Source organism: Sturnira hondurensis, unplaced genomic scaffold (genome assembly GCF_014824575.4).
Source record: "Sturnira hondurensis isolate 20B ecotype Veracruz unplaced genomic scaffold, ASM1482457v3 Scaffold0011378, whole genome shotgun sequence".
In the NCBI taxonomy this organism is placed as follows: Eukaryota; Metazoa; Chordata; class Mammalia; order Chiroptera; family Phyllostomidae; genus Sturnira; species Sturnira hondurensis.
Genome location: NW_028084009.1, coordinates 6,529,404 through 6,551,727, shown reverse-complemented (window position 1 = coordinate 6,551,727; position 22,324 = coordinate 6,529,404). Strand labels below are relative to the sequence as shown.

General features: G+C 58.8%; 1 protein-coding gene across 1 annotated transcript; it reads right to left on the bottom strand.

The window, feature by feature from the left end:
• Positions 1-1,485: 1,485 nt before the first annotated feature.
• Positions 1,486-16,689, bottom strand: NPEPL1 (aminopeptidase like 1). The gene is made up of 12 exons (XM_037059972.1): positions 16,261-16,689; positions 15,509-15,694; positions 14,856-15,026; positions 13,050-13,139; positions 12,508-12,589; positions 10,694-10,836; positions 5,461-5,538; positions 4,530-4,630; positions 3,765-3,888; positions 3,335-3,511; positions 2,708-2,818; positions 1,486-2,233 (listed from the first exon to the last, which is right to left on the bottom strand). Exons 1-12 carry the CDS (start codon positions 16,408-16,410, stop codon positions 2,075-2,077), a joined length of 1,572 nt encoding a protein of 523 aa, XP_036915867.1. The 5' UTR covers positions 16,411-16,689; the 3' UTR covers positions 1,486-2,074.
• Positions 16,690-22,324: the final 5,635 nt, after the last annotated feature.

Here is a 22,324-nt window from a genome sequence, read left to right as displayed (position 1 = left end):
TCCAAAACACACAGGTGGTTTACCCCACTCTGCAGGTCGCCAGCGCCAGCTTGCATGGAGACCCCATCCTCTGGGAGGCTAGTGGGGTCTCCCACCCTCTCTTCCCAAGCCCTGGAGAAGCCCACGTGCTCCATCAGAAAGCTGAGAATTCTTCCCACCCCTTGTGCCCCTTCCCCAAAAGAGCCACTTTCCCCTTCTCTCATCCCTCGCCCCTGACTGCTGGGTACTGCGCTCTGCTGCTGGCTGCCCTCCAACCGGGGTGGAGGGGTCCCAAACCCACCCACAGGACACCGTGCAGGCCCAGATGGCCAGTGTTTGCTCCCCTCCCCCACCTGGCTGAACGCAGGGCTACGGCCTCCTCTCTCGGGACAGGGGTGCTGACACCCACCTGCCTCCCCTGTTACGTGGGACTCTATGTGCGGCAGTGACGGTTGTGGCCAAGTCCCCCCGCCCCGCCCCGCGAGCCCCCACTCTGTGAACGTGGACGGCGAGCTCAGGCTCTGCACAGATATCTCCCCGTGTGGCCCGCTGGAAACCGGGATCGAGTTGATCCTCCTGTGCCCACCTGCCCCAACCCCTTGCGGCCGCCCCCGACCCAGTTGCCAGAGCTCCAGTGAGGCCACAGGAAGCAGTCATCTCGTCCTTACGACCTTTGGCCACGGGAAGAGCAAGGCCTTTGGCCAACACCCCTCTCACCCCGCTGCCTGCAGTCCCCCTGATGCCGGGTACGCAGGACAGGCCCTGAATCTGCAGCTGGTCTCCAGCTGAACCCCTGGCCCTAAGGAGGCCTTTGTGCCCACACAAGGGAGACTCAGTTCTGTCCTGTTCCTTGGCCCTGCAGCCCCCTGGCGGGGGGACTGGATAGTGCCAGCTGCCTGGAGAAGGAACTAGACCACCTCAGTGACCTCTGTCTCCTTCAGGTCATCTCAGAGGGATGCTGGTGAGAGCTGCTTATTGCAAGGCCATTAAGCACGCTAATGACCCATGAAGGCTCCTGGCCTTTCCGGCCACCCTGGCCGTGTCTCCCCTGAGCTCACAGAGCCCGCTACCCACCAACTGCCTTGTGACAACTATTATTGTTGCTTAACGTGTTGGGCCGCAGTTTTCCCAGCTGGGGCCCGGGTCTCGGAGCTGCCGTCTGCCTCTTCCAGTTGAGCGTATGGCTGTGCACACAGCAGGCAGTTAATAAATATTTATTTGGGATCAAGCCCAGAAAGAGTCACCTTGATTTCCAAGGCGGGGGAAGGAACTTAGAGCCTGGGGACACTTGGGAGCTGGCTTCCAGGTTGCCTGTGGCCACCATACCTGGGCCCCTGACCCTAGGACTGTGCCCTTCACAGGCCTCCTGGTGTGCTGGGGTCCGGGACAGTCTTTGCCGCAAACCTAGGCTCTCAAAACCCGGCGCTATTTTGGGAGAAGGTGACAGCAGCCCTCGGGGCGGGTTTCCAACACAGGGCAGGAGAGAGAGAGAAACAGAGGCAAAGGTGGGGGGAGGGGCAGCCACATTTAATTCAACCACCAGGGGACTGGAAGAGGCCAGAGCAGAGACTCCTCTGGCTCTGAAACATTGATTCCCCAAAGCAAGTCACATCCATCCTTCCAAAGGTGTCGGTTGCCTGGACACAACAGCAGCCCTGGCCTGAAGCATGGACCTGGGTTCTCCGTAATACGGGGGCTCCCTGTGAGGCCTGGGGCTGGAAACAGCGCCATGAGCACCTGTCCCAGGCACCAAGTGGAGGCAGGAGACGTGAGGGCCACCAGGCCAAAGGCACTGGGGCCGCCCGTGTGTCCTGGGGCCCAAGGTCAGGCAGAGGCCCCAGGAGGGAGTGCAGTTTGCAGGAGCTGGCGGGATGCCTGCAGGCCACTGGAACAGAAACAGTCCCCCACCCCTCCCAGGGCCCCATCAGCCCCTAAGCTGCCTTCGAAGACAGAAGGAGCCATTTCCATCGCCACGACAACTAGAAACAAAAACAAACCAAAGCCCCTCTTGTGGTATTATCTTCCAATTGCTTCAAATTAATTAGTGCAAAGCGAGGCAGAGCCCTCTGTCGCTGGGCCAGGAGGGCGGCTGGCCTCACACGAGTCTGCGCCTCTTGGAGCCCCTCTCCACGTCCACCTCCTCAGTGTCTGCCTCACAGCCGAGTGGGGACACCAGGTTCAGCAGAGGGTCCTCGGAGGCTCGCCCGAAGAGCGCCAGCAGGAGGGCCACACCGAAGCCCGTGGCTCGCTCGCCCTGTGGGCAAAGGGCAGGTGGAAATCCTCTGCCAGTTGGGCCAGACCCAGACCTGCCTGGCAAGCCACCTCTGCCGGGAGGGGCTCCAGACCAGGGAAAGGACGTCACCTCCCCGCCTTTTCCTACAGGCCCCGCTCGCTGTCCCGCCACACTCAGCACCGAGGTGTGCAACAAGGGTGAGACCCAGCACCCTGGGCCTCTTGCCGAGGATGGGCTGGCTGGGGAGGCAGCCACTCTGCTCCCAGGGGTGGAGACCAGAGGGCGGGAGGGACCGCAGCTGGCTGGGAGGCTGGGCCATGGGCAGTGTGACCCCCGACACAGAATATTTCCGATGAGCTCAGCCTGAAGCTCTGGACATGCACAGAGGGGTGGGAGCCGTGCCAGTGGGGAGCGGACGGTGGGAAGGCAGACCAGCAGGCCAGCCGAGGAAGCGTCCTGACAGGCGGGAGGGTACCCCAGGGACCCTGGACTCACGGCGTGCACAGGCGCGGCGATGTCCAGGTGGACCCAGACGCCGGGCCAGTCGAAGCCGATGTGTGAGGCAATGAAAAGGCCAGCACAGGAGCTGGGGCTGTTGTCCCGGTCCTGGCAGGAGGGGAGGGGGCAGAAGGGCAGACAGCGACCGTTCCCCTCACAGCAATGGGGGCATGGCTGCGGGCCCTCGCACACTCCCTGGACTCCCCCCACCGCCATCCTCAGCTACCACTTCCCCTGGTGTCTGAAAACAGAGGCCTGGGGGAAGGGTCCAGGGCAGGGAGGCAGCTGAGATGGACCCAGAACCCCAAGGACTTTGCATGTGGGCTTAGGTCCGCCTTCACCCCAGGGCAAGGAGGCATCCAGTGAAGGGACTGATGGCCGAGGCAACAGACCCCGGATGGGGAGGAAACCCAGTACCAGACATGGTGGACATGCTGGCAGGGAGCCAGGGAGTGGTGCGTCCCTGCTCCGGACACCCTCCCCCACCCCCGCCAAAGCATGGAGCTGGGACCCCATGGGGGGCCCGCGTCCATACTGCTGCTGGTTCGTGGGGTCACGCTGACTCCATGAGGGCAGGGCCCTGCCCACCCCGCTCCCCCAAGCTTGGGGACCCTCCGAACCTACCGCCACGGAGTTCTTCATGTCGGCCACGGCCGAGGTGAACTCGCTGAAGTGCAGCTCTGGGCAGTAGACAAGCGGGTGCACCAGGTCCCCACACTTCCTCCCGGACGTCACGCAGGCCGCCTCCCACTCAGCACTGTTGGTGAGCACAGCAGCGTGGTACTTGCCCGTGGCGATGCCCTGGGAGGCGGCCCCACAGGGGACCAGGGAGAGGCGGACGGAGCCCCCGGGGAGAGGGGGACACACGAGGCGAGAGAAGGCCGAGAGGAGACAAGGCGAAAGAGAGGTGGTGAGAGGCAAAGGCAGACAGCGGGAGGAAGGTTTCCCGTCCCGTCCCGGCATCTAGGCCCCGGGCCTTGGCTCTGCCACAGACAAGCTCCCTGGCCCCCCACCCAGGCGACGAAGAGGAAGCAACAGCAGCACAGACTCCCACCTGCGCCCCGGTCAGCGTGGCCATGTCCAGGATGATGTCGGCCCCCAGGTCCTTGCAGGCGTAGGACACGCCGTCCGCCAGCACCAGTCTGCCCTCAGCGTCCGTGTTGTTGATCTCCACAGTCCTGGGGGTGGCAGAGACACCACTCAGGATGGCACTGCCTGGGGCCCTGGGAGCAAGTCCTTTTGGCACTGGGGGGACCCCGCCCAGAGCGCTTGTCTCTGCAACCCCCCTGGGGGTCAGAGCCACCACCGTGCCCTACAGCCATGCAGGGCCAGGGCCAGGAGCCAAGGCCACTGGGTCAATCCCACCTCGTCATTCTCAGCTGGGAGCTGAGGCAAGCCTGTGCCTTAGTTTCCCTATCTGTAAGGTGGGAGAACAGGCTCATGTGGGTGACATTTGTACAGTTCCTGGCCCTGGGTCAAAGCAGAGGAGGATGTGCCACTCAGGGTAACTCGAGAGACAAGCACCCATGTGTGTGCGTGGCGGGGGCGGGGGGCTGTCCCACCAGAGCAGGCTGGGTTCCAAGCTCCTGAGCCTTGACCACCTTCCCAGGCAGCCCCAGGAACAAGTAGCCTGCGGTCCAGGGTTACCTGTCGAAGGGCATCCTCTGGCAGGATGTGCCCCTGGCTGGAGTGAGCAGGGTGAAATCTGTCCCCCCGCTGAGCACAGCTCAAGCTGACCAGCCTGGCCCGGGAAGGAGGGGCAGCACACCCAGAGGGAGCCAGGCTGACACGCAGGGACCCGAGGGGCGGCCGGCCTTACTTTCCGGAGTACAGCAGATGGATGTCATCGGGCCTCGTCGCGTTTGGCCCCACTGAGTTCTCAGCCAAGCAGAACACGGCATGCAGGTTGTCCTTGAAACCCTGGGGGGGACGTGGGACAGGCTGGCGCTCATCTAGGGAGGCAGCGGGGCCCCGGCGTGGGCGGGGCAGGCGGGCCTGCACTGCCCAGCCAGGTGACTGCCTCATCACATGCTGGCCGCCCTCCTTGTTAGTCTCCAGCCAGCATGGGGACAAGAGAACAGGCGACTCGTGCTCCTTCTGCAATGTCCCCCTGCAGGGCTCACGGACAGCCTGTGGCTTATGGCTCTGCTTGAGAGAGACCCCAGCAAGGCCCGTTTCCAATACTGCTGAGATGGGCAGAATCAAGAGCTGGCCTGGCTCTGGGTCTGGCTCCAGAGGTGCCGGCCTCTCAGCCTCCTTAGAAGCCCCCGCCCCACGGGGACCCAGCCCCGCTTCCTCCTGGGATCTCTGCTTCCCTCTCAAGGAGCAGGCCGGACTCCTGACTGGCATGGATGAGAAACTTTCATCCATGTGCTTTGAGTTCACCCCCAGAGGCCATGCCAGACAGGCAGGCCCTGTGGAGAGACGGGACCTTGGGCTAAGGGACAGGAAGGGCCAAGCAGCTCAGACACGTCACCCCCTGGCCAGGGCACACCACACCTTTGTTGCATGAACACTTCTCATGGCACAGGGTCTTCCGAAGGACACCCCCAACCTCACCCCCCACCCCAAGACATCACGGCTACAGGGCAGGGACGGGCTGCTCTGGAAGCTGAGCTTCCTCCCATTTTTAGAGCTTTTGGTCTCTGATGGGTGCAGATCCCCTGGGAAGAACAGGGGAGGCTGCGGGGGAGGGGGTATGTCCCCAGAGCCCTCCCCCCACCAAATTGCTGAGGCGGGACCCCACAAACCTGCTTGATGGCAGCTCTGAAGGCCCCCAGGATGGCTGCAGCGCCCCCGCAATCCCTCTTCATCCCTGGCATGGTGGTCTGAGGGTGGGACACAGCGGGGAGAGAAGGATGAGTGGTTGCTGACTGGTCAGCAGCAGTGCCCCCCGTCCCACCCTGCCCAGGGGGGCCCAGCACCCCAGGGGTTGCCTGGGCCCACAGGACCTGAGGAGAGATGCCAGAAACACCTCAGAAGCAATGGGAAGCAGTGGCTGGAGACCGGGGGACCCTCTCTGAGCATCGCTTTGGGGGTTACCCGACAGAACGGCACCGGGTGGCAGGGGCGGGGAGGAGGGCCCCTCCGTGCTGCCATATCTGCAGTAGCCAGGCTGCTACACAGACAGACAAATACACGGCCGCCTGGGCTTGGAGGCTGGGGAGCAGCCCATCACGGGCTCCCTCGTGAGCAGGCCCGCCTGGCATGTAAAGGCGTCACCATCTAGCCTCGCCGACACTCTTGTTCTTGGCTCTCTTTGCTCCTCCTTGTCACCATGTTGAATGACCCGCCCAGGTTAACGTGAACTCTCCAGATGTCACCGTCACATCGCCACCCCCACCGTGGGGACCCCTGCCGTCCCGCCATCCTGCCCACCGTCCACTGCCATCTCCTGGGTAGAGCGGTTTCGGGAGAGGCCACTAGAGACAGGTGCCCGCCTGCCAGGGAGGTAAATGTGATGTTCCGTGAACTAGCAGAGAGTGGTTACGCACTTTTCCGTTTCACGGGCTTCCCATGCTAACTGACAAATTCATATTTTAAATTAACAGCAGGTCATCACACGTAAGGATTCAGGTTTGAAATGTACCGAGTGATGTTTTGAACCTTTATCGGATTACGTGAGCCTCAAGTTTTAATGAAAGCTATTTTTAGATATAAACTGAGCTGCTTTTACAATTAAATCAAGCGAACACGACCCAGTTAGCACTCTTGAAAATAAGCGATCTCTTTTGACCTAAACTGTGAGAAAGCACAGGATTGTTTAAACGGAAAAACAGGGCCTCGGGTCTGCAGTCAAACCACTTGCAAAAAGGCCCGTAGGAAACAGCTCAAGGTGGCCACGGGAATCACGCCCCTGTCCCTGGCACAGCCTCCCGACTATGGGCAGACAAATGCCACACTGCAACGGTAGGTCCGCTCGTGCACGCTTCGCAGTGCCCCTTCACTGTTCCTACTTTTCTAAAAGAAATGAGTCCCCGAGCGACACTAAGGTGGCATTTGCCCTTTGCACTGGGCGGACACTCACACCTACGGGCCACAAGCAACAGATGGACAGCAGGCATGGCACGGAACGCGGTGTGGCACTGAGGCGGACCGCTGGTGCCTGGCCTGTTTCTGGCCCCCAGGAAAGTAAAGCGTGGCCGGCTTCCCCTGCCTTCCCTTGCCGAAGCAGTGAAGTTACTAACGTGGAGGGAATCTCAACACTGGAGTACAGCTGCTCTTGATATTCCCTGTGATGGAATGGGGCCCGACCGGGCTCCAGCGATGGAGGGCTGGTTCGGGTGGAGGCAGGGAGTAGCCCCGAGTTCCCACCCCCTCCAGCCTGTTCTCACCAGCACCCTTCTTACTTGAAAGAACAGCTTGGCTATGACGGTTATTTGGCAGCTAGTTCCTAAAAAAAAATGAAGAAAGTGGGCCTCTCCCTTCCAGGAAAAATTCTATTGTTGTTTGCTGCCAACAATAGAATTTGAGCTTTTAGGCGAAAAAAAAAAAGTCAGAATATTTGGAAAACTTACATCTGCCTTCAGCTTCCAAATACTCAATGCCTTTTTAAAATGAGATTGGGGGGTGATATTAACAAATGTGATTAAAAAATATGTTGTGCAATGAAATGTGTCAAACTCGAGCAGTTCTGCATAAAACTCTGCTAACAGTGTCTTTCAAATGACCCACGCACGTTACGACAAAGTCACGCAAGCAGAGTTCACACTAGACCAGTCGGTTTTAACGCAGCAGCACGCCCTTCCCTGATAGCCTTCCGGATCCACGTCAGAACTAACCTGCCACCGCCCGTCAGGTTTGGGTGTGACAGGGAGGGGGATGCTCTCGGTTCTGCGGCGCGCACTGAAAATACTTCCCCCTTTGCATCTACAAAGTGAGTGGGGCCGATTTCCCTTCCCCACTCCAGTGGGGACAACCTATCGCGGGGCAGCCAACACAGGGACAGCTACGCCAGCACAGCTGCCTCTCCTGAGGTGGGCGCGGAAGAGACTCAGAAAAATGCAAAATGATGTCACTCTTCTGGCTCATTTTTTCACTTTGGAAAACACAGTCATTTCCATATTTACGTTAACATGCAGGTCAACAATAGGTCTGTGTTATCTTTAAATGAATAAATGTATCTTTGAAATGTCCCTGTTTTAATTTCTAGTACGGGAAGTACTGACACACATCACTCTTATACTCAAAACACCTTTGGATCCCTGTTGTAAGAGCATCGGGGGTCCTGAGACCGACAGACTTGACGCCTGCTAGTCCTTGCTGATCCTGGTTTGCCTTCGAAACTTTTGGAAATGGAATTGTGACTGTTCTTCCTGAGTTGGGGGCTGGTGCCACCAGCAAAATGACTAATTTCCAGAAAGCTCGGATTCTCACTCTGACCCTCCCACAGGCCAACATCCGAAACAAGCATCTGATCCTGGGGGGAAACCAGCCCATGGATCCACCAGCCAGCTCTCAGCTGCCTCCGGGGCAGGGGTGGGAGGAAGGGGGTGCCCAGCCCCACAGCAGCTACAGGGGACTCACTGTTTGGGGAGAACTGAAAAGCAGTAACAAACCGACTAAAAGTCAGCCTGCCTGTTGTCATCAGTGGTAGATCACTCCGAAAAAACCTGTTGTTGGTTGAAGCGAGTCCTAATCATATAAATAAAAGCTTCAAATTGCCCATTTTAATTACTAATCCTTTTAGAAACATTATTCTAATGGATGGTAATAACTGCCGGTTTCCCAGCTGGCCCACATGCACGGTGCGGCGACGTGCCTGCAGGCGGAGGGCGCCCCCCACCCCCACCCCGAGGGTCCGCAGGGTGCACAGGCCGGTGGGCCAGCGCACAGGGGCTTCCAGTCTCACGCTCCTGCCTGCAATCAGGGGACTCCAGGGGCGCCGTGAACTCGGGTCTCTTCACTTGTCTCAACCGACGGGAGGGCCTGGAGTTGTGTCTGAGAGGTTTTCACTCCACAGACGTTTGAAGGCCGCTGGAATCAGTCTCAAAGAGCTGAACACGTGGACAGTATCACGATTCCTGGGGTTTCCTGGGGAACGGGGTTTTAGCAGTCCCTACCAAGCGGCCCTGAGGCCGAAGACCTTCCCCGGGTAGTTGTGTTTTGGAGGTCCCAGAAACGCCTCGAAATTGAAAGTAGTAGTATCTGCCACGAGTAAAGACAGATGGATACTCCTGGGCCCTCTCTCTGTCTAGTGCCTACGGGGATGTGAAGGTCGGTTTGGTCACGTCTTGGACAAGTCCAAGCGGTGAGGCCAGAGAGCAGACACTATCGGGCTCATACCCACTACCACCGCAGATATGGAGGTGTGAGTTTTTTCCATTAAAAAATTACTCTAATACTATTTAAATGTGTTAATCCCTGCCTGCTTTCTTCGTTTGTATCGTAATATTGATTTTAAGTTCTGGCATGAAAATCTGCAAGGAATTCAATAAGAGAGAATTCACTGTCAAGTTAATTCGATACCAATGTGTTTTTTTTAACTGTTATTATTATTAGTTTCATTTCCTGACTAGTCCTGAAAATAATTTTGTTGTTTTGAGGAGGAGGAGGAATGTTTAAAAACAATAACAACCACGAAAACAGATCACCTACCGCAACACGATGCCTACCCTACACAGCGACTGACGCTGGGGTTACGCCCGAGAGGTGACAGGGCGCAGTGGGGCCTGTGGCAAACTGCAGGGCGCAGGCTGTGTCCCTGGGGCAGTGTCCCCAGGCAGCCACCACTGCGCTCAGCAGAACGCTGCCAGGCAGGAATGCGGGACCAGACCGGCACTGCCAGATTTTCTGAGCCTACAAAAGGTCACAGATCCGGTCTTTTGGGAGAGTTCTTCCTGCTTTTAAAAGTTGGTAACTAACTCAAATTTTGAAACACCATTTGGGCCCTGGCCAGGTAGGTCAGTTGGTTAGAGCGTCATCTCGGTACACCAAGGTTGCGGGTTTGACCTCTGGTCAGGGCACATACAAGAATCAACCAGAGAATGCATCTGTGAGTGGACCAAGTTGGATGTTTCTCTCTTTCCCTGTTCCTCCCTCTCCCTTCCTCTCTCTCTCTAAAATCAATAAATTAAAAAAACACACCATCTGGGCCAACAGGACACAGCTGCAGGCCACGCGGGCAGCCAGCGTTCAGTGCCTGCGCTCTCTGAGTGAGCTCAGCCGTCCTCTCCCTTCCAAAGCGTTCTCTTGGGGATGGTCCATTCTCTTTCTTTCAGGTTTCCCAGGGCATCGATTTCACATGCCTGCTCCTTCTGAGGCACCCCCACACCCCCGTCTTTGTCCCTTAGAGCCCAGCCCCGGCCTGTCACACAAGTTGTGTGGAGGGGAGCAGTCAAAGGCCTCTGGCTCCCCCTCTTCCTGGTGCGAAGGGGGCTCCTGTGCCCCAAATGCACTGGGTGCGGAGGAGGCTTGGCCACTGAGTGGCCGACAGACTCAGGCACAGGCTGGCACTCCTTAAGTCCCTGTCCTCCCAAGATCGTGAACTTTAAAGGCCACCCACAGGAGTGATGGCTGAGAGGTCACAGCCATGCTCCCTGGCAGCTGGCCTCCAGGTCCAAACCCCCCTGGCTGTAACCAGGGAGGCTGCTTTCTGAGCGCACTGCCCCGAGGAACCCAGGGGCCATGGAGACAGTGGGTGTCACCCCAGGCCCTTCTCACCTTCCCACAGGGACACCTGGTTCCTTGAAGGCTGCCTCCTGGGGTTCTGCTTTCCTGCCCTTGAATCATTTCTGCAGCTTTTTCCTGGCTTTCTCCAGAATTTTTTTCCAGACCCGTTTGCAGGGTGAGCCCATGATCGCGTCCCTCTCAGAAGGGGAACCGGGCCCACTATAACCCTCTTCCTGAACCCAGCTCCCCAGAGACACACCCAGGTCCAAGCTCCCAGATACCTGGCCACCTTCCTCCAACACCTGGGAGCCAGGGGCCTGCCTTGATCCCCCGCACCCTGGGAGCCCCCGAGCTCTGGCCCCAGCACCTCACCTTCCCTTTGATGCTGAGACCCCCGGTGTCATAGACGATCCCTTTGCCCACCCACGCAATGGTCTGGGTGGCTCCATCCGGGGTGTGGCTGAGGACCGCCAGAGCGGGGGGGTGGAGGGCGGCTTTGCCAACGCCATAGATTCCTGCGGAAAGCACAGGGAGGGGTCGGTCAGGCTCAGGCTGAACTGAGCACAGGACTCCCCACAGCCCCCCAGAAGCAGCAGCTCTCCCACCTGAAATGTCCCCTGGTCCTGGGATCTTTCTCCTGGCGAGCTGCATGTCCCAGCCAGCTCCCTGCCCTCTTTCCTGCCCCCTTGCCAGTGGGGAATGAGGAATGCAAACCAGTTCCAAAGCTCTGGACTGCAAACGGATTCTCGGCAAAGCATTGTCAGGCAAGAAAATCCGCTGAGAAAAAAATATTGTATGGTTCCCAGGAAGAGAAGAACAGGACCACAGAAGAAAATGATTTCTGGACAATGCTCCGTGATTCTCCAGCCCCCGCTCATCCTCCCTTCCATGAACCCTCCGCGCTCTCAGGACACGGCACTGCCCTTTCCAAGCTCACTCCTACCACACTGCCTCACCGTGCAATGCACACCCCATCTTTGCAAGAAAGTCGTGGCCCACTGTGGGCAGAGTCCATGCCTCGGGCCCCCCAGCAACAGAACTGAACAATCACAGCAACCAGGATGAGAGCCAAGAATGGCTGCCTGACGACCTCCTACTCGTCCTGCAAGACCCACTGCAGAGGTTGCCTCCTCCGTGAAGCTTTCCCCAACAGGCTTGGCCTCTCCCTCCACTTACAATGGGTTCCCCCCAGGGCAGGCGCTGCTGTGATGGCCACCGGTGGCCCCTGCCCCAGGGCACTCATGATCTCTCCGGCCCAGTGGGAGTGGGACCTCCTGTCTCACTTCTGCCCACGGCAGAAGACAAGGTTACAGAGACCTTGCCTGAGTCTGGCTGGCTTGCTCCTGCTCAGCCCCTGCCCGGAGGGGAGCAGCTGCCAAGCTGTGAGCCACTCAAGGAGAGGCCCATGTGACAAGGACCAATGTGCCAGCCACTGAGACCCACTGGCAGAGCCGTGAGTGGGACCGCCTGGGCACACTCCCAGCCCCAGTCAAGCCTTCAAATGAGGGCAGCCTAGGGGAAGACCTTGGGCCCAAACCTCCACCCACGGAGCTGTGAGGTCACGAATGCATGTCCCTTTCAGCTGCTACCTTGTGGGGTCATTTGTTCTGTGGCCACAGAGGACAAATACAATGACCTGACCCCAGTCAGTCTGAGAGCACCAGGTCCTGGGCTCACTGTGTCTCTGGTGCCTGGGCAGTGGCGGGGGGGCGGGGGGCAGGCCTGGTCCGAAGGGGAGGTTGTCTGCAGAGGTGGCGTTGAGCCGAGGTGTGCAGCGCATGGCAGCCCTGTCCTGAGAGCATCTTGGAGGCACGTGTTCCAGATGGAGGGAGCCAGAGTACAAGGCCCTGGTGTGGACGTGACCGTGTGCATTCGAGGAACAGAAAGGCCCTGCTAAGTTGGCCCCAGGACCGGGCCAGCAATGTGTGAGGAGGCTGGAGAGGGGGCAGAGGGGAGGACTTGGATCCTACGGCTTCCAGAGTCTGAGTCAGAATCTGAATCGCTGCCTCCTTTCTCCCCAAGAGATGGGCTGCTTCCCAGGGTCTGGTTTCAGGGCTGGACATAGGCCAGTTCCTTTCGGGACGAAGCAGTAACAACACCCCAGGCGGCCCCCTGCCACTCTGCCATCCAGGGTGCCCGGGACCACTCCCCAAAGCCAAGACCTGCGAGGACCAGCCCCCACTCACCTCCAAATCCTCTCGTCTTCAGCTCCTCGTCCCGGATGACGGTTGGGGTGATCCCCAGCTCTTTTCCAACTTTCTTAATCTCCTGGATGTGTTTGTGGAAAAAACAACAACGCAAAGACACGTGAAGACAGCTGAACTGCAGGGGAGGCCAAAGCCCTGGGCCAAGGAGGAGCGGACGGCTCTGGTGGGGGAGAAAGCAGGCTCGGAGGCCAGGGGCTCGCACTCTCTCGCTCCGAGCGTGATTAAACCCAGGAGAAAAGGCTCACCCTCCAAACTCTGCAATTTCCTGCAGCTCATGGCTGGAGTCCTGCAGAGAGGCCTTCGAAGGAGGCTCTGTCCCCCCTCCGCCCTTGGTGGAGCACGCGCTGGCCTCTCGGAGCTGGGTGGAGAGCAGAACTTTGTCCGCAGCAGTGCCAAGTGTCCCCAGGCCAAGCGCCGAGACTGTGAACATTGTCCCCCTCTGGCCCCCAGCTTTCCTCTGACCTTCTCTGGGGGTCTACGAACACCCATTCCATCCCGGTCCCACCCTCTGGGCGACGCACCTCGAGAAACGTGTCTGTGTTCATCTCATTGCAGGGTGTGTCCACGATGCGGGCTGCCAGCCGCACACTGTCTGTGGCGTTTGTTAAGCACTAGGAAAAAAACACGATAGGCTGTCACAAGGGCCCTGGGGCCAGGTGAAGGGGGGCTGTCCCTTTTTGCCCATTCCTCTGGGAACCACAAGGTGTCAGAGGCACATGTCATCTGGGGGAGGTTGCCTGGCTGCTGACAGGACACGAGGGGCAGGTGGAGGGGGAAGCAAGAGTCATGCGGCCCCGGTTCCTGCCGCCCACCCAGCCACCTGACCTGGCATAAGTAGGCCCACAAGCCTCCTAGCCTGCTGCTTTCCTCCTCCCAGCAGGGGTGGCCCTTGTGCTTGGCCCCAACGAGCCCTGGGCATTGCCTACCCCCTCTCCGGGAGGGCGGGGAGGCACTATTACAGACACAGGTGCCCCAGACCCGTAGATTGAAGCCCCAGTCCCCGCGGGGATGATATCAGGAGGCCTTTAGGAGGTCAGGAGGGTTGGGTCCCATGATGGGATTAGTGTCCCTACAAGAAGAAGAGACCAGAGCTCTCTCCCTCTATGCCCCATAAGGACACAGTGAGGAGGGGGCGGCCATCTGAAAGCCCAGGAAGGCTCCATCTCCAGAGTCCACCTTGACCTTGGTCTTCCAGCTTCCGGAATAGCCATGAGTAAATGTCTGCTGGTCAGGCTGCTGCATCTATGGGCTTTTCTTATGGTGGCCTGAGCTAACCAACACACTCTCCCTTCTCTTCCTGGGCAGGGGCAGGGGTGCCCAGCCACCCCATGGGACACTTCTCATAAGCCTTGTCCTCTAGAAGCTTCTCTGGATGCTCCTGAAGGAGTAAAAGCACTCTATGGCCTCAGCTTCTGGGTCGAGGGCAGCGAGCACATGAGGGGAACTGGCAGAGGCTCCCAGGGCCCCACCGGGCCGCCACCGCAGAGCCACGTGGCTTTGGAGAAGAGCCTACACCTTGTCACGCATCAGTTTCCTCACCACAAAAAGCAAGATCATTCATTCATTCATTCATTCATTCCACCCATGCTGATGTAAGCACCTACTGTGTGCCGGGCTCCCTGCTAGACTCAGAATCTGAGGGTGACCGAGGGTGCAAGGCCAGCTGAGACTGCAACATACCCCTCCACTCAAGGCTACAGAGGAGGAGGGTATGAGAGGCCACGGCGACCTGGAGGGGACCAGGGGCTGGGTGGACACTGAAGAGGTTCCCGTCAAGGAGCAGAAGGCCACTCTGGCAGCTGGCACCTCCTGAGACTACAGCTGGGGACAGAGGATGATATGGGAGAGAGGACAACCTGGGTCTGGCTGCTGGTGGGGGCACAGAGATGGGGTGGGGGGCGCAGAGCACTGGGATCTGGGAGGGGAGGGCGCTTTGTGTGACATTCAGCCATGCGAGGACCTCATAGCTGGAAGTCACTTCCAGCCTTGCCTGGCCCCAAAATGGTCCTCCTGAGGGTCTGGTGAAACAGCGTAAGTGTAAGCCCACTGTGACGGGGACATGATGTACACGTGCACAGGATTATTAACACGAAAACAGGGAAGTGGCCAGTGCCGCTCAGGTGCTCAACACTCACTGGCTGGACAGAACCTCATCCTGAAAATGCAGCCCAGCCTGGGGGCCAGAGCCCCACAGTGGTGGGGGAAGGCCTGTGGAGCCTTCTCAGGAAGGACAGCAACACCCCAGCCACCCCCTGCAGGAGGGGAGTACGCCCCCAGACACCCCGCCCAACGGCCCAGGCACACTGTCTGAACCTCCAGGCACCCACTTGCAAAGCGGACACTTCCACCGGCCCGTTGTCTTGTCCCACCAGGAAAAACTCCACGGTGACCGTCTTCTTCTCCGTGCGCCGTGCCGCACCCGAGCGGTGGGTGAACAGCGGGAAGGCTCGGGCCAAGGCGCAGGCGGAGGCGAAGATGTCAGAGCGCTCACAGGCCATCTGCAGCACAGAGAACTGGGATGAGGGCAGGAAGGGGGGACAGGATTCGGGGCCACCCAGGGAGCCACAGTCCAGCAGCGCTGGGGCTCACAGCTGGGTCAGAGGCCACCGTGCACACAGTCTGGGCCTAGGCGTTCCAGCCGGGGCTTCCCCTCAGCCACTCGCTGCCCCTCTACCCGGGAAAGAAAACCTCAATGGCCCGACGCCATCTGCGGCCTCTGAAGACGGGAAGGCAGGACGTGAATGGACTGATGGTAGACCCATGCCCGGATCGTGCCTCAGATCTGTCTACAGAACTGAGCTGGGGGGAACGGCTTCACGTCTCCGGCCTCAGTTTCCCTGTCTGTGTGGCAGGAGTGGCAATGTCAGGGTTGTGGCAGCCTCTGAGCTACTGTGGGCCAGCGCTCTGCAGGCCTGGCAAGCTAGGGCCCTACGCTCCCTGCCTGTAACAGGAGCTTACGGCTTCCTTCCATAGCACTCACCACGATGCACCGGTGTGTTCCCGGCGGCAGGCAGGTACGCACAAGCCGGGTGACGAAGTGGGCGGCTGAGGGGCTGTTGTGCCGGCTCACCCGGGAGGGCAGGGCGGCCACAGTGGCATAGTTCAGGTAGAGGGGACAGCTGTCCGTGGGGTTGGGGTTGAGCGTGTTTAGAGCAGCCTGCCAGACCTGGACAGGAGAGGAGAGACAGAGACAGACACAAGACCTCAAACAGTCCGCATGCCAGGTGGCCCCCCAGGGCGTGTGGACACTTGTAGTGCTAAGGGTCACTTGTGCGGCATCCCCAAGGCTCCTGCCATCCGTCATGGGGACGTGTGGCCTCTCCCTAGAACTCAATGTATGTGTCTGCAGGCACTACTGCACTCTGTGGGGCTGGGGAGGGGCGGGGTTTAAAGGCCGGTTTGGGGGCTGCTTTGCTTCAAACGCAAGAAACCCCCGCTAGGGGTACCCAGCCAGGTGCCACTGCAAGTGGGGACAAGTGGGCATGGCCACAGGGGTCTGGGAGGAAGCAGTTCCTTCGAGTGCCGGTTGGTTGTGTCGAGGCGAGGCTGAGGCCTGCCTGGAGGCCGGCCTGGCCCTACACGCCCCAGTGCGAGCAGGCGCGAGCAGGCAGGCGGGCGGGCGGGGGGGCTCAGGCGCGGGCCAGGCGGGGCCTCGGGGCCTCGGGGCCTCCCTACCCCGCCCGCCCCCCGCTAAGCCGGTGGGGCGGCACAGGGCGGCGGCGGCCCGCTCACCTCCTCGGTGACCCGGGGCTGCAGCTTCCCGCGGACAAGGCTCCAGGGCACGCGGTGCAGGTGGTGCAGCTGGCCGAGCAGCAGCAGCGGCCGGCTCTGCGGGTCCGCATCCCCGGCGCTCGCTTGGAACTGCAGCCCCACGCTCGCCATCTTCGCCGGCCCGCGCGCCTCACCCGGCCCGGTCGCCGCGCCCGCTCCGCAAGGGCTCCGGCTCCGGCCCGGCCTCGGCACCGCCCCGGCCCTGCCCGGCCGTCCGGCCCCGCCTCCCCCGCCGCTCCGGGCCGCTCGCGAGAGGTGCTGGGCCCGCCCGGGGCGCGAGGGGGCGCGAGGGGGCACAGGGCAGGCCGGGCCGGGCTCGCGGAGCAGGCCCCGAGCTCCGTGCAGGCCCCAAACTCCTGGCCCTGAGCTCTGGGCCGGCAGGCGGCGACCCACAGGCCTCTACCCAGCAGGCCCCAAACCCGGGCAGGCCCCCAAGTAGGTCTTGCCCTCAAAAGGAGGAAGCACAGCTCTCCAGACAGCCAATCTGGCAGAGGGCCCTGGCCCACAGCCCCAGGCCCACAGCCCCAGCAGGCAGCCAGCCGACCCTGGTGGCCTTGACCTCAGGGTGGGCCTGAGCAGACTCAGGCTCAACCTCAAGTCCACCGCAGCAGTTCCCACCGGTCCAGAGTGAGCATGAGCCCTAAACAGACCCAGCCCCAAAGTGAAGCAGGTCTGCAGGGGCCTCTGAGCACCCAGTGGTGGCTTTGGGTGACCCCACACTGGGAGGCCTGCCCTTACCACACCTGCCTGGGAGTCGGGTTTGGCTTGGCATCCTGCTTTTTGGATCTGCGCCAGCTCCACGTTGTATCAGGCCCCCACTGGCTGGCGTGCCGGGCACTGTCCTGGATGTGACAGGGGTGGCAGAGAGGAGGGCTGCCACCCAGGCTGCAGTTTCTGAGTTGGCTGGTTATAAATCCAGGCATGGTTTGGTAGGACGCACTCCCCCAGCCCACCCCTTTGCACGACCCGTCATCTGGCAAGAGTCTGGGTGAACTTCGGCCTCCCACACTCGGCTCTGGGAGAGAGGAAAGGACGGAAGAAAGGGGGAGTCAGTGGATGACTTACAAAAGAGCACCCGAGTCACCTGTCATCGAAGAGGGGGTGCCACGAAGGTGCTGGGGGCACCTGGTAGATGGGGGGTGTGACGTTGGTGAGGGTCCTGGTTCCTGGTGTGGCTCAGATGCAAAGTCCAGGGACTGATGACCCAGTGTGGAAGTGTTACCCTACCCCACCCGTGGCTGGACATTCACAGGCCTTTGGCTGGCACCCGTCTACTGACCCCAGCCCCTTCCAAGTACCACCCCTCTTACTGAGTCTGCTCTTCGTGACCAACCTTGAAGGCAGCAGGCCTGCTCCCCAGTGTGCCAGGCGGCTTCCAGCCCCTCTCCTAGCTCCCCTCCCCCTCCCTGACTGGCAACCAAGCCTCAAGTCACGCTGGCACCTTCCCTGCCTCTCCTGTCCTGTCTCTTCCACAGCTCGTGGGCCGTGGTCCCTGGAAGCATCCCGCTGGGCTAGGGGCTTCAGCATTCTGCAGGCAGGTCGTTTTGTCTTTCCCCTCCAGTACCTGGCACAGAGAAGGCACTCAAAAAATAGTTGTCGAATGAGGGCAATGAATTCCTTCGAAACACCTAGCTTTCCCCACATAAAAGTCTGTGCTAATTGGATCTTATTTTCTTCAAAAGATTTTACAGCAGCTGAATGTTTTCACACATTTGTATAGGGTACAACAAGCACACACGGAGATCTATCACTCTTTTCTTCTGTTTGCAAACACACCGCAGACAAGCGCAGGGCATTCTAGCAGGGGGCGAGGCTGCGGGGGATCGTCCTAGAGGGCGGGGGAGGTAAGCAGGGCCTGGTGGATGAAACAGGCCTGGCACAGGCAAACGAGACGGGGGCGGGGCAGGGGGCGTCCAGGTGGGGAGCAGCCCGGCAGGAGGGCGCAGACCCAGACTGTCCACGGGGCTCCGTGCACGAACAGGAGGCACGGGCGATGGTGGTGGGCTGGAGAGTCTGACTCATTGCATCGACTTTTGCAGACTGTGGAAAGATCCAAGAAGCGCTTTAGAAAGATAGATCGTGGCTGTTGTGAGTACAGGGAATTGGAGGGGGAAAGAAACTGTCAGTGTTGAGATGGTTTTGGAAGCTCTTTCCTTGCAGATGCCCCAGGACAGGATGAGTGTGATGACTCAACCCAACCACATTTATTGAACACTCAGTCCACATAAAGCAAGAAAAAAACACAGATGCTTGTTAGAAGCAGATATTACCGATTCTGGTTTGGAGCCACCCCCACCTCGAAGAAACCCAAACAAAACAGAGTGTTAAGGAATTATCCCACCTCTGATGCCTGACAGTTTCCTCCAGGTGGGGCCCATGGCAGGTTCACAACCACCCAGGACCGGGCACCTTTTTCTGCGCTTCCCAGAACTAGTCCCAGCACTTTGCTGGGATAAAGTTTTAGGAAGCTGTTAATCCACAGGGTGGTATGTATCCCACCATCCACGGAAAACTCACCTCAATGAAATTTCTTTTAAACAAGGAAAACATAAAATAACTTACCAGGTCTTTAATGCAACCCAAGAAGAAATTGAATGCTTTGGGGGACTTGAGACTCCTTTGAAACTCAACTGGGTGTTCAGACCTAATTTAGGAGTTGAGGAACAGACTGAAAAACTTCTGGAAGAAATCAGAATAAAGGTCCCAGGACTTATTTGGAAGTCGTGGGGTGCAGTCCACATTCTGGACACACACCTCTGACAGCCCATCGCGTGAGATGGCTGCGGGGCAGGACCCGAGCCCGACCAGTTCATTGTGTGCAGGAGTCCCCAACACCCGCTAGGCCCCAGCCCACTGCCTAGATGCTCGAGATCCCACCACAGCCCATAGGCGGAGGCACCGGCCCCCTCTCTGGAAGGGGGCCCGTTTTATCTTTCCAGTGTTTTCATTCATCCATTCAACATCCATTTCCTGAATGTCAACTCTAGAAAGCTCCAGGCCAGGTCACGCTTTAGAGGTGCCCAGAAACCCAGTCCCTGGGAGTTGAATTTGGAGATGCCGCAGCTGGGTCCTGAGAGTGGGTCGTGAGCCACGGGCCAAGCCCCGATAAGGCCCAAAGTACTCGAGGGCATGGTCCATTCCAGAACCAAAAACAGCTGGAGCAGCTGCATGTTATGTGGACATAGACTGAGCCAGGGAGTTTGGACTTAACCTTGTAGGTAACTGAAAGCCAGGGGAAAGTGCCCCAGTCAGGACTGACATGAAGTAAAGGTAGGGTGCATGCCTGGTTGAGAATGGCCTGCTGCTTCTTCCTTGAGGGAGGAAGAGGAGGCAGGCTCGGCTCCAACCGGGCGCCGTCCCAGGGCAGCTGGCGGGAAAGGGAGGCCGCATCCAACAGAGGCGGGCACGCTCACAGGACCTCGCCGAGCACCACTGTGTTGTCTGTGCCTCCCAAATCACGCCCTCCGCGCTGGGACCCCAGCTCCGCTCTGTGAATATTGACAGACGCGCTGCCTGGGAGGTGGGCACCCAGTGTAGCACGAAGGATTGAAAAGTGAGCTAATAGCCATGAAAGCCATTTCTCTAGACACTTTTTTGAAAATGCATGAACTCATGGAAAAGTTGAAAAGCCAGCACACTTCATACCCTTTGCCTCCACTCAGGGGCGGGGGTGGTGGTGTGTGTGTATGTGTTTTGTCTTCCTTCTGTACTATTTAAAGTTAGTTGCAGACACCGAACCCTAAACACCTCAGTGTGTCCCTCAGGAACAAGGACTTCCTCGTCCTACCCATAGAAACTTGTCATTAAAGCAATGCTATCACCTAACACGGGGTCCACACCAGAACCCGTCATTTCTCCTACACGGCCTTCAAGGCCTTCTCTCTCAAAACCAGGACTGGAACAAGGACCAGGAGGAGCCTTTGCTCCTCCCTCGAATCCAGAACAGTCGCTGCCTTTGTCCTCCCTGAGGCTGACACATCCCCTTGAAGGTGCCGCCGTCTGGACTGCCCTGGTTGTTTCCTTATGAACAGACCCGGGATGACCATCTTTGGCAACCTCGGCCCCTAATCAGAAGCCCCATCACCTGCAGGGCTCCCATTATTGGCTGAGGCCAGTCGCTGGCTTTGGTGGGGAAGCACGTGCTGGTTCCGAGGGTAAAGCTACGAATCCCTCTTGGTAACACGTGGGTGACCCTCTGAGACGACCGGGGTGTTCTTCCTGTGCCCCACCACCAGCCTGTCTCCCCCAGTGGCTGTCGTAGCCAGTGGCGGTCTGATTTGAGCCCTGGCTGCAGTGTGGGGCCTTTCCAGCCTTCTCACCCCCGAAGGCCAGAAGACCTCCCTGCCTCCCCTTCCCCCAGGGCGGGCTACGTCACTTGTGGGGCTCAGCGCCAAGATGAGGACCCACTCTCCAAAAAAGAATGTCAAGACAGAGAAGCACTGAACTCCACGTGGAGGCCCGCATGACAGCAGTGGCTGCGTGTCCAGGAGGCCGTCCTACACGCTTATGCGCACGTACCCTTCAGAACTGCCCCTCCCAGTGTCCCCACCTCCCAGTGTCCCCACCAAGGCCAACGAGCCCGTCGGCCAGCTCCTGTCTTGTTCACACGTTCCCATCCGTTCTTGAGTACTCCTGTCCTTTCTGGAACAGTGATGGTCCCCAGACTCATGCTGTTCCTTCCTTGCCCAAAATCTAGTATCAACCATTCCTCCAAGAAGCCTGTGTCCTGTGAGTGGGGGGATGGGGGTCGAGAAACCCAGGCCCAAGTGTGAGGTACGCCCACTGCTCCCACGTCCACTATTTCTGACCCTCCCGGAGGATGGGGTAAGGAGTTGTTTTCTCAAGCAACTCTTGGTGGCCAAAGCAATTCCTCCAATTCAAACCCCACACTGCTGGCCTCTTTGGCACCTGCCACCACCTGTCTGCATCTCCCTCTCCCACAGGGGGAATGCTGGTCCCCAGTCACCCTCTGGGACACTCACTCGTCCGTCCCTGCCACACTCACCAAACAGCCTCCACTCCTGACCACTAACCCACTGCATCAAGTTCCTGATGCCTTAGCAATACTTCCTTTTTCTGTTCTTAGAATGTATCCCACTGGTATGTCAGAATTTATTGGTTTTCGTGTGGTGCATCTGCCTGGCGCACACCCAGCTCCTGTGTGCCTGGCTGCACTCGGCGTCCGGTGGGCCGTCTTCACCTCCTTAGCTGACCCCTTTTCTGAATACACGAAATGCTGCTGGGGTCCACGCGGTGAAGGGGAGAGGAAGCGCCAAGGGGCCGCCTCTGCCGCCCTCCCCTTGTCAGCTCCTCTTTCTGCAGGGAAACATTTTTATTAGTTTCTGGTTTCTCTCTCCTGTTTTCTGTTGCCTTAAAAAGGCAACATCACATATAGTCATGCCTCTGACGCAAAAGATGGCGTGGGGCCTCCAATCCCTTGCGATCTGCAAAACCGCGTCTGGTGACGTCACGCGGGGCCCGGTGTTCTTACCTTCAGAGAGCAGTGGAAAGGGAGAAGGGGCTAAGAAAAATGTGTAACGGAGGAAATGGTGAAGGGTTTACGGGAACAAGTATGAAGGACACGTGGACAATAACAAGGGGGGTGGAAACAGGGGAAGGAGGTGGGCAGGGCTGGGTGGGGGGGCTGGGTGGGGGGAAAAGGCAGAAAACTGTACTTGAACAACAATGAAAATGTTTAAAAATCAATAAATTAAATTAAAAAAAGAAAAATGTAATCAGGGAACCATTTCTTTCTCTTTTTTTTAGATTTTATTTATTTTTAGAGGGGAAGGGAGGGAGGGAGAGAAACATCAATGTATGGTTGCCTCTTGTGCGTTCCCCGCAGGGAACTGGCCTGCAACCCAGGCATGTGCCGACTGGGAATCGAACCATGGTTGTTTGGTTCGCAGGCCCGCGCTCAATCCACTGAGCTACACCAGTCAGGGCAGGGAACCATTTCCTAATGATGAAAAGCATTCCTTCTAACGTCAGTTTGGAGGCCTTCTCGATCAAATGAGGGTCCCTT